The sequence below is a fragment of the Triticum aestivum genome, chromosome 4B, assembly GCF_018294505.1.
Source record: "Triticum aestivum cultivar Chinese Spring chromosome 4B, IWGSC CS RefSeq v2.1, whole genome shotgun sequence".
NCBI classification, from domain to species: Eukaryota; Viridiplantae; Streptophyta; class Magnoliopsida; order Poales; family Poaceae; genus Triticum; species Triticum aestivum.
In genome coordinates, this window is record NC_057804.1 from 427421843 (window position 1) to 427434105 (window position 12263).

At 43.5% G+C, this 12263-nt stretch overlaps 1 protein-coding gene across 1 annotated transcript; it reads right to left on the reverse strand.

The window, feature by feature from the left end:
- Positions 1-380: 380 nt before the first annotated feature.
- Positions 381-3599, reverse strand: LOC123090153 (uncharacterized). Its single transcript, XM_044511580.1, has 3 exons — positions 3173-3599; positions 2416-2454; positions 381-1078 (listed from the first exon to the last, which is right to left on the reverse strand). The coding sequence occupies exons 1-3, from the start codon at positions 3597-3599 to the stop codon at positions 1005-1007; spliced, it is 540 nt and encodes a 179-aa protein (XP_044367515.1). The 3' UTR covers positions 381-1004.
- Between the last annotated feature and the right edge of the window lie 8664 nt (positions 3600-12263).

Consider the following 12263-nt stretch of genomic DNA (forward strand, 5'->3'; position numbering starts at 1 on the left):
TTTTCCCCCTCTTCTTTCTATACTAGTTGACCAGTTGCGCCAATTGGCGCAGAGACCTGCTGAAACCATGTTGTCGATGAAAATAGTTTCATTTTGCAAGGACCAGCGTCAAATGGCGCATAGACCCATTGAATCCATGTTCACATTGAAAAAAAATCATGTTTTGATTTAGTTGTGGGCAAACACATACGATAACAAGTTTAACCCCTTTAATAAAATAAAATAAAAATGTAGGCTTGTTGTCTACAATGATATTTTAATTTGGTGGTATAAAATCGCACTTAAGACCATGTCGCATTGAAAAAATGTGTATTTTCAAGTAATCTCTTGTACTTCCGTTACTTTGAAAATGAGCTAAGGCTCAACTCACACATCATTAGTTAAGATCCTCGAGACTGAATTCCTTGATTGACCATTAATACATCAGCTCCATACTTCTGCTTCTGTTCCTTCAAGATGGACTCTTTACATGTTGTACACACTGTTGGCGCTTTCCAAAGAAGCTAGCATGTGAAAAGTAGCAGCACCAGTACAGTAGAAAAGGCCATCTAGTTACTGAACTGGCCGTGCATGTACACAAGACAGAAACACTGAATCTTCAACGCCATAGACGGCCCAAACGTTTCCTCTTCTTCTGCTTCTAATGTGCCCTGGTTGATCACTCTATCAAGGTAGATATTGCACCCGAGAACTACTGCCACAACCTCATCCATCCATGAGATCTATCGAGCATTTTCTCCAATAAATTAAGCAAAGTTTACCCAGAATCAACCTGTATCTCTCTCCCCTCTCCTGCAACTCACACAACAATAAGTATAACAATCGGTATATATGGACACAGCTGCATGAGGGCACATCAAGAAACAACAGAAAAACACATCAATCAGGATGCTTGTTCAGCATACACACCTTCGCAAACATTATCTTCTCCTTTACATATTTGATTTCTAGCACATAATAAGCATCATCATCCATATTTCAAAGTCGTGGTTGTTAATTTTGCATCATGTGTGATAATCTGGATTCAAAAAAAGCCCTGAATCCTTTCTTGATAATCTTAGTGTTATCATAGTCTTCCCTGCCAAAGAATAATTGTTGAAAACAAGAAATATAAGAGGTTTTATATGCTAATGATAATGTGCTGCAGAAACACAAAAAACGAAAAAAATAACCAGAGATGAGATGAACCAAAAAAATTGAGCTTATAGTACAAATATCAACTACAAACGCCTTGTCCCAGCTTATAAGGAAATTATTTCATCAAGCGTATAGTACAAAAACCAAATACTCTATAGAAGCATATAGATAGAAATGCTCAATGGCAATGGGCATATCTGCAGCGTTGCCACAACCTGGAACATAGATGGGGACAGTCTTTAAGGCAAAGCAAATATTTGATTAATCAACACAGAAACTCTGCACATTCCATTTTCTGGAGTAAACATGGTGATGGCACACGACCGCGAGGCAACAAATTGAAAATTTAACATCTCTATGTGATTTGAGACGGTTCAAACAGAACATACATATGTTATACATAGGTAGCCATATGAAGCTGTAAACTAAGACAAAGGCCACCCTAGGCAGAACTTCAAATAGTGACAAAGGAACATCTCGTAATAAGGAGCATTCTATGACTATTCCAAAACAGAAGGCACCTCAGGACGCGTGTAGTCAAATTAGTCTAGCTTAAAAACTAAATAGTAAATAAGGTACCATTTGTTTTTCATGAAAAATAGGCATGCCATATTAGATTTTTGAAATCCTTCACTTGAAAACGCCATATTCAACTGCCCATATTATTGATGTATAAACAGTCAGCTACAGTCAGTCAAGTATTTTTAAGAGAATATGCAAACAGCAAGAAACCAAAGCAGACCCCCACTTCTTAAAAAGAGCTCCAATAAACTTAAATTGCCATCCTATTAATTAATCTCTACAGATGAGAAACTTATTCACGGGTTTGTCCTCCAGAAAACAGCTTTAACTCTCACAAAAAATAGTTTGACCAGTTCTAAAAAAATACATTCGTATGCACGGGTTTAACTCTCAAAAAACAGCTTTACCTTTCATAAAACATGTTTAACTCTCACAAAACTTATGCACGGGTTTATCCTCAAGAAAATTTCCATTATCACCCATCCAACATATGACTCAAGACCATAGATCACAAAACCATATGCTCACGGCATGTCCCCGACTTGCATATGAGGCCTTTCTAAATAAAAACTATATGAAAAAATAAACAGCATTCATCTAATTGGATCTTAAGTAAACACGGCTGCATGTTTGCATATAACCTAATTGAATTTTAAGGAGGACGACAAAATGCATGTGTGTGGCCACGACACCCATGTTTCCATGGTGTTCAGTGCTACCAAGAAGAAAACTAACAAAACTAGAAAGTAGCCGAACCTGGGGCCGTGAGGGAGGTTGAGCATGAAATCTTCGTCGCTGCACACCAGAGAGCAGTGGGGTAAAGACAATGCTTATGTTTATAGAAAATGTGCACTCGTTTAAATGCATGTATAGCCCTTTTTAGGGGAATAAAGGGTACTTTTCAAATTGACATAGGAAAGCAGTAAAAACGGAGCAAGCTCATAAATACATTTATGGGCAGAAACATATATACATAGATGGAACACATAAAGATAAGGAATGCATCTATCAAGTACATGGAAACCCAGATCACTGCCAAACATGAAGAAACATTAATAAACAGGTAGAGAAGTGATGTACAAAGCTTCAACTTTGTCCCATGGAGTATCCAGCTACACAGGAAAGGTATTGGAATTCAGAAATTGTATGAGATGTACCATACAACCAGTGAAATGTTAGGTCGCTTACATTGCTTGGATTTGTCATTCAGTAGAGATTTTTCCGCACAATATACTTATCAGCTAAGAATCTTGGAAATGGAGATCCAGTCCCATAACCTAGCAAATCATCAAACAAAATCAGGAAGGAAAATATAGGAGAAATCAAAAGATAAGTATATTGACCAAACCTAGGAATTGTGTGACTGGCGAGGACGAAAATACTACAGACATCACCAACGCCAACCCTGGCTACTGCAGTCGGCGGCGCAACGTCTCTTGCCAACCAAACCAACATGTGAAACAAGAATGAAATTAGATGGAAAAGGGAGCTGAATTGGGCAGGAGGAACTCACTGGGGAGGTGCATCCAGAAGGGACGAGGGTGAGATCCTGGTCCTTCTTCGATGCGTCTTGGCGGGGCGACAATGACGGTGCCGTCCGGCACTCTCCCGCCCGCATCCGCCGCCCCGCTGCTTCTCCCCGCCTGCGCCAGGCTCGCCTCGAGCCGGCCGCCACCAAGGAGCCTAAGCGACGAGATGTGGTTCTGGGAGGAGGAGAAACACGAAGGGGAGTTGGGCACGATGATCCGAGGGATGCGCGCCGCGGCAGGGGGCGGCGAGGAGGAAGGAGAGGCGCGGCGGCTCTGGCGGCTGTTGTGATTGGGGAAGGGTTTGCCACCAGCACATGGGCGACGCCTCGCACGAGGGACCCAACGTGCGGCGCTCGCACGTTCAGTTGTCAGCAATGCGTTGGCCACACGAACCCAACAGCTATCGAACATAGCGCAACTGACCACTGGCCCCGCCCCTCAACACGGGCCCAGCATCAGTGGCCTTGTAAAACTAAACAAAGGCACCGGACGACCTGGAGAAACGACGCGTCAGTGGACGCGGTAGTGCGTGGAGGTCAGCCTCGGCACGACGCGCACAGGAACCAACAACTCTCTCCAACCCTGGCATAATTGAAGCGACATGGATTGCACGAAGCCCACCAATCGACGTGTAGGACCATCGGCAATCTGGCCCACCCATCATTGTGTGATAGGAAGACGCGGGTGTGCACGCGTCGGCTGACCTGCATCACACCGCCCCATGCCTCTCTGCCCATACGCTCCCACCGAGAAACATTTGCACAGACGTAACACGGAGGAAAACAACAGAAAGTCGCTTACACATGGAACCAACGGCCATCTTGACCCACTCGTCATTGCATGGAAGGGTAGCGGCGGGTGTAGACGTGTCATTCCAAAGGCGCGCACTAGCCCACGACGCGCGATGCGAGACACGCACGCGACGGGCAAGGAGAGGCCGCCCGCGACCCAAAAAGAATTGACCCAGCCAATAGCGCAGGAGGCTGAGCCCACAAGTCATCGCCCCAACGAACTCACCGCGCGGTCAAAACGAGACTGATGAATTTCCATCGAGCATCCAACGGTCAGCAGTGAAAAAAGGACCTCGTTGACCAAGATCGAACCCCCATCGAACGGCCAGCAAAGGAAGCCATCGGGGGAGCTCCCTGGGAGCAAGTTGCCCAGCCTCTGTTTTGTTTTAAATTAGGCAAATTAATGACGTATTGTTTTTTTGATTACTCTCATATTTCCATGTCATCATGTTTACCTTATCTGTTTAATTATAAATTTTTGTCCTTCGATTGCAAATCATGTACAGTTCTTTCAATTTGAGCCCATATTTGCATGTTACCATATTTTCTTTAACAACCCTACCATTTTTTGCAGCGCGTCTCTTGCTATGCAACAGAATATGTAGTGCACAATCTTTACCTTTACATAAATCAAGATTGCAGGGATGTCATATTGCACACAAACCATGGATTTACAATCGTTGCTACTGTAAGACTTGATGAACGTGGTGACTCCTATTTTGGCACTGGCTTTTGGACAGAAATTTCTATGTTTTAAGTACTGAAAGCTGGCACTAAAATTGCACTACACATAAAAGGGCCTGGTCATGAGATATATGCTAACTTCCCCGACAAAATCATCCATCCAGACTTTGTTCGAAGTAAGTTTTCTTTCCAACTATCTGCATGTTGACTTACCCAGCAATGTCAAATGAATTATGTAGTATTTAAGCAACCAATTGTTATTTCCTTTTCTTACTGTATTCCTACCTAATAACTTCTAGTTACCAATACACTTTTCTATTGCCCAGTTTTAACTAAATATTCCATGTACTCCCATTTCTATCAGAAAGCGTCGCTGACAAGGAAACTCCAGAGGTGGAGAACGAGGCTGCCAACAAGCGAAGGCGGGTCAGGCATGAACTGCAAGCGACTCCAGCAGGCCTAGACTTCATCAGCAGCCTCCCCGGTGATATGTTGATAGTCCTCATCTCCCTCCTCCCAATCAAATATGGGGCGCGTACAACCGTCCTTTCCCGGCGGTGGAGCCCCCTATGGCACTCCACCCCTCTCAACCTCATTGACGCCCACAAGCTCTGCCATGGCTATTGCAAAAGCATGGACGCGTTGTCCCAGATCCTTGGCAGTCACCATGGCCCAATCAAAGGCCTTAATTAGCACGGACAAGTTCCGTTCCAACGGCAAGGACCAAGCCAAGCTTGATGAGTGGTTTCGATCCCCCACCCTAGATCGGCTCGAGGAGCTCACTTTTAATGATAGGCATATGTGCTCACTGCCAATGTCCGCGCTCCGCCTCGCGCCCATGCTGCGCCTCGCCAAGTTCATGAACTGCCATTCCCCTCTTAATGACGCGCCCACTCTTTTTCTACTACAACTGAAGCATCTCGAGCTCGTCGTCATCTGCATCCCAATGAATGACATGGAGCACCTACTCTGTGGTTGTACTCCAGTCGAGTACATTCGCCTTCAGGCGATCAATGGGTTGAGTAGCTTCCACATCACCTTCATGACTCCCGGACTATTTATGTGTGTTGCTAGTGCTGCAAAAAGAGATCACAAAAGGTGTACCACAGTATGGTCATTGAGGACACACGTTCACTTGAATGATTACTTTTAGTTGATCAACAAGTTCCAACAAGAATCAATGTCATTTTTGTGCTAAAATTGATAGTGGTGGGCTACTCGTCTGTCAAATACACTGAACTTGTTATTGGATCCACACCCTTTCAGGTACAATAGTCGTCTTCTACCTCTCCTTCTAGAAATTAACATTATTTCTAATTTTGAAGATGTATGTCCGTCTGTCATCCAACAAATGATTCTGACAAGCTTGACCCCGAATCTAGCGCAGTGAAGGTCTTGGCACTAGAATCTATCGGCCCCAACCTAGACCAAGTTGTCAGTTTCTTGAGATGCTTTCCGTGCCTGGAGAGCTATATATTGAGGTGATGTTCCTTTCCTGTTAAATGTTAAACCTTAAGGGAGTTCACTTTTTGGCACCTTTTCCCAAGTTTACAATGACAATGTACTATGATTTCTGAAGGAATTTTGGAGGATTTCAGTACATACATGTTTCCCCCCATATTGGTTGCTTGATTCATATGGTTACAATCCATAAGCATTTCTCATTTTGGATTCATCTGTACTAGTTTCTTAGGGAATTTTTCATCCACTCCAACCTCTTGTGAAGAAGGCTACATTTTTCTAGATTGTAAACAAATGCCCATGTTAATCATGTCGGATCAAAGATGGCATGTTAGTGCATTTTACAAATCCTGCAAACCAAATAGGCATGTAGTAGTGTTCAAAACTGCATTGAGGCACTAATACATTCTCTTCTATTGCAGATATGGTTAGGCCCGGTGGTGGATAATGTGATACAATATAACAATCACATCGAATGGCTAGATCTGCATCTCTCAGAAATTACTTTGAACTCCTACCGAGGGACCTTACCCGAGATCATATTCGCCAAGTTCTTTGTTATGACAGCAAGGGTGCTAAAGGTAATGAGGTTTGCCCTACATTTATTTCGCAAAAATGAATTGTTTGTTGATTAGCGCCGATGGTTGCGGTAGAATGGAAAAGGCTCCAAAAAATCTGAATTTCATTTTGGAACTTCAGCTGGCAGAGTAATCGGAAGTCATTGTGTCAACCCCATACATGACTTCTCAGTGGCTGATCTCTTTGCAAAAATGATGAGGTTTCGAAAGTAGCCTTACAAGTGGTAATATTACTTTGAACCTCTCTTATATTCATGTTCAGCTGATCAGCACGGGCATTTGCAGCTGAATGAGCTGAATTTCATTTCTAATATCAGTTTGAACCTTGTAATCTTCGATTTGAGCCATATAACTCTGGAATTTGAACCTTGTAATATTTCGGGTTTTTGTTGTACAATCGTTGAAATGGCCTCGTATGAGATTCATATATTGGTAGTACTATTTTGACCTTAATATGCAATGGACTTAGTTTTTACTAATCATTCTCGAATGTGTTTCCCTTGTCGATCTCATGCGAACGATCCGTATAGCTAACTCGACTGTGATCTTCGACATTATTGCACATAGTTGGTTTCTTCAACCGTGTGCCCTATAGAGCGCATAATTAATTATCGCACATGAGTGTCCATCATCACCCTTCAGTGTAACTTTGACCTCATCATCCATGGGTAAACTTATGATTGAAGTCATTCCACACACTTCGTTTTTGCAAAGCTTTTTGCCAATAAATGCCCACAATTTGCCCCTCTTCTAGCCGATGCATGGCCAAACTAGCCGAGCGGGAAGCTTGCGCGGTAAATTGTGCGGTTGCGCGGGAACAGGCTCACCAATGATACATTTGGCACCTCTTCGAGCCCACGCGTGCTAAAACGAAACACGTGTGGGGTGCTTAAGCATGCACTGGAATCCTCCGCTATGAACGTGGTGACAAGACGCGACAATTATAGGTCGGCCGGCCCCCATTTATTATAGCGGCCATTTAACCTTTGTATCTCTTCAACCTTTCGATCGCGCCCCAATATTGCAAGAAGCACACCCACCATGAAAAATTCTTAGAGGGTATCCTATGCGGTTCAACTGGTGCTCCAAGCGGCTGCCGATGACAAGGAGCAATTCACCATGCATGCGTGGTGGACACCCACAAAAGGTTAACGGAGCTCTCGGTGGTGTACACCAACAACCCGGTCTGGGTGGAGCACTCCATCCACATCATGGAGCTATTGCTTGTTGAGGAGAAGTACAAGGTGGTCGGGTTCAACCTCGAGTACACCCACACTCATGTCGGATCTTGTCCCAAGGTAGTCGTCAGCCCAGATGTACGTGCGCAATCACGTCCTTGTCTACCACTACTACCTGGCCACAAGGCCTTGCGAGCATTTCGCTAGGTTTGTCAACAGCCCCCACTACACATGTTCGCTACGGTGGACATCACCAACGATGTAAAGGTGCTCAAGAATTCGGGCATCGCCTGCCATAATCTTGTCAACATCCAGGGCCAATACAAGACTTGGGGCAGCCAGAAGCATGAGAAGGACTCACTGGTTCACCTCGTCGAGGCCATCAGCGACCCCTACTACAAAGACATGAAGAATTCCTATAATAAGGACAAGCGTGCCTGGCACTCGACCTGGATGGAGAAAATCGACAAAGCTCACATCATGTACGCGGCCAAGGAGGTGTACACGAGCTACGAGATGTATAGGTGGATCATTGACATGAGGAAGTGCCTTCTTCCCTAAAATGGCTAGGGATCCAGCCAGAAGTAGAGCAATGGCAAGCGTCGTCACAACAAGAAGTAGATGATTAGATGCTCGGTTCTCCTAGTTTAGTATGCATGTAATAGCTTACTTTGGTGTGTGGAAATGTTATGTGTGTACTCACTTATGTAATTGTATGCTTAATTTGGTTATGCAATGATGTTCTTATAAGTATATATGTTGATGTTCTATAGACAGAGCATAGATGTTGTGCGGATAGAGCAAACCACATCGCACACGGACTAAATAATGGAACCCATCGGTGATGATTTCATCAATCTCTCACAATTGTATACAAGCAATCGTTGCTCACAACACACACGGCTTGTTAACAGGAATCAGTTGTGTTGTTAACGATCTGGCCCACACATTTCTAATTACTGACATGTTTGCCGCGTATCACACACATCTTGTTAAGTTGAATCATTTCTGTTGTGTTGGCTAATCGCAAACAGTTCATCCGAGTGAACTGTATGTCGTATATAGCACCCGCATTGATCTGGCTGACTGTTTCTGTTGTGTTGCCAAATCACAAACAGTTTATCTGAGTGAACTGTATGTTGTATATCGCACACACCTTCATCTGTCTAGCCGTTTCTACTGTTATGCTCATCGCAAAAAGTTCATTCGAGTGAACTGTATGCCACACATCGCACACGCAACTACAATCTAATCGTGTTTGATGTCTCCGCCATCGCAAACGTTTTGTTTCTTTTTAACGGTTTTATTACATCATCATTTGCGATTAATGCATCGCACACAGTTTTGTCGAAGGGTCTCTGATTGTAGTGTCGCATTAGCAGCATCCTGTAGTAGTGGATGAATCACCACAAGATTGAACTCACTACCATGCACAACTCCATTTGAACAACTACCCATCAATCTTGGCCAAAGAAGACAAATAGATCGGAGAGTATACATGACTACTTAATTATGCAACAAAGAAACTTCAAAAGATTCAATATAATTCAATGAAACATTTGATCATAAAGTGAGCCAATTCATCATATCCCAACAAACCCAACCATTGATTACATCCTATGTATTATGATCATGTGAGGCAACTCACGGGAACTTTGTATTAAATAACAAGGGAGAGAGCATGCCATCTAGCTATAGATATAGATACTAAGGTCCTAAGAAAACTACTCACACATGGTCATGGTCGCGACAAGGTTGATGAAGATGGCTCCAGTGATGGATCCCTTCCGGTAGGGTGCCAAAAGAGGCCTCCAGATTGGATCTCCCTGGAACAAAAACTTGTGGCAGTGTAAAAAGTCATAAAAAATGGTACACGGGATTTCGGGAATATGGGATTCATACGGGAAATGGGTTAGGCCAGGGGCCCCACACGGCCTCCCCACGAGGGACGGAGGGAGGCACCCTGGCTACGCCACCTGGCCATGTTCCCCCTATCCCCTTCCGGTACTTTATGGATTCTTCTATCTCCGAAAAAATCCTCGTAAACCCTAGGCTATTTTGAGCTCCATAAATATTGTTTTTCTAAAGAGTCAAAACAATGGAGGAAACAACATTGGCGTTGCACATTGAATTAATAGGCTAGTCCAGAAAAATAATAAAAGTTGCTATAAAAAGCATTCAAAAATGATAATATAATAGCATGAAACAATAATACAAAATATAGATATGTCTGAGACTCCTAAGCGAAGCGGCATCGAGGATTCGTGATGACTCCGAGGTTGGTGAAGACGTGCAAGGTCGTGGCGTTGAGGATCCAGGTGACTCCTAATCGGTGCGGCGCCGAGGATCCACGGTGACTCTGAGGTTGGTGAAGACGTGCGGGGTTGCGCATTGAGGATCCACACGACTCCTAGTTGGAGTGACCTTGAGGATCCACGACGACTCCAAGGCACATTCGAGGAGTTCTTCACCATTTGGCGACTACACACCTTACCTATTCTTACCTTCTGCTTTGGCCGAAACTTGATTTAGGTGGGGCCATCTAGCCTCATGGGTCGATGAATTTTCACATTGCAAGGATTACCCACGGTCGTCACCAATGTTGACGTTCAAGAATCAAGTTTCGACTATGGGTATCCTTAGCAACGTGGTTAGGGATGAATAGGCAAGGATGCATATGGTGACCTAATGCATCTGCAACATATCTATAATTTATGAAGTATTCATGCTATATTTACATGAGTTCTACATGGTTTTGATGCACTTTATATTAGTTTTTGGACTAACATATTAATCTAGTGCCTAGTGCATGTTCCTGTTTTTTTGCCTATTTATTTGTTTTCCAGAAAAACCACACCAAAAGAAGTCCAAACGTGATAAAAATTTATGGTAATTTTATGGAAGAAAAGAGACCCAGGAAGCTTCGGCAGGGAGCCGAAAGGTGCCCGGGGGGCACAAGCTCAGGTGACGCCCTCTAGGGCGCACCATGTGAGCTTGTGGGGTCATTAAGACTCCCCTAGCGCGATTCCAACGCTGAAAATTCCCATATATTTAGAAACCTCTGAAAAGTAACCTAGTTGAGTTTTCCCACTGCCGCAATCCTCTGTTCGGAAGCGATCTCATCCGGAGCCCTATTTCGGCACCCTGCCGAAGGGGGAATGCCATCACTAGAAGCCATCTTCATCATCCCCGCTGCTTCCATGATGAGGAGGGTGTAGTTCATCCTCAGAGTTGAGGGTTTGTACCAATAGCTATGTGTTTGATCTCTCTCTCTCTCTCTCTCTCTCTCCCGAGCTCACAAGCTTGTGGGGTTCTTGATTTGGCATGCTTTTGATGTATCATGAGCTTTATTAATATAATCGAATCACATGATGTTCTTCCCCTCTATCTCTTTTCTAGTGAATTGAGTCTTGCTCTTTGAGGTTTCGTTATGTTGGATTGACTACTCTTGGATTTGAGATCACTTGATTCATGTCTCACTCACAGATACTCATAGTGACATTGGGGTAGGTAGGTGACATTAGAGTTGATTGATGCGTATTATATGTTGTTGTCATAGTACGGTCTCTAGAACTGTTCGTGAAACTTTGGGGTGGTTCATAAGATTGATTGAAAACACAACTTTGAGGTGGTTTACTACCTACACGATTTCATTCTACTTTCTCAGGTACGAATAAAGACTTTAAAGTGATTCTTTGTCGCACTTTGCGGGATTGTTATGTGATTTAGTTATGTTAATGATGTTGAGAGATTGCACTAATGAAAGTATAAACTCTAGGCCTTATTTTAAGCATTGAGACACTGTTGTCACACACTTTTGTTACTTGCTACCTTGCTGTTTTTATTTGTTCAGACTATAAAAAACTATTTCTGCCATCCAGATTACACTTGTATCACCATCTCTTCGCCGAATTGTATTAGGTGTGTTGGGGACATAAGATATTTCTTGTATTTGATTGCAGGGTTGTTTAAGAGAGACCATCTTCATCCTACACCTCTCACGCATTGATAAACCTTAAGTCATTCACTCGTGAAAAATTTGCTGTTGTCCTATAAAATTCTACGCTTGAAGATCCAACAAAGTCTACAAGAATAAAGTTGCGTAGCTGACATCATGACCTTATAATGAAGGTCGTCATACATTCGACAAAGTGACATGGTGGTGTTTTTTAAATATGTTCAATCCTATGAGAGGGTCATCTTGTGGCATGCCTGATGCAAGGAAAAGTTAGAATGTCGCCGCTTCCAGACCCACGGCCCCTGTGTGGTTCGGGTGTTAGAAGGTCTCTCGGACTGTGAATCTCGTCCTCCGTATCTCTCTGAAGAGAGCTAGTAGGGGAGAGTGACATTCCTCTTGAGTTTATTCTAGGGACCTTATATAGC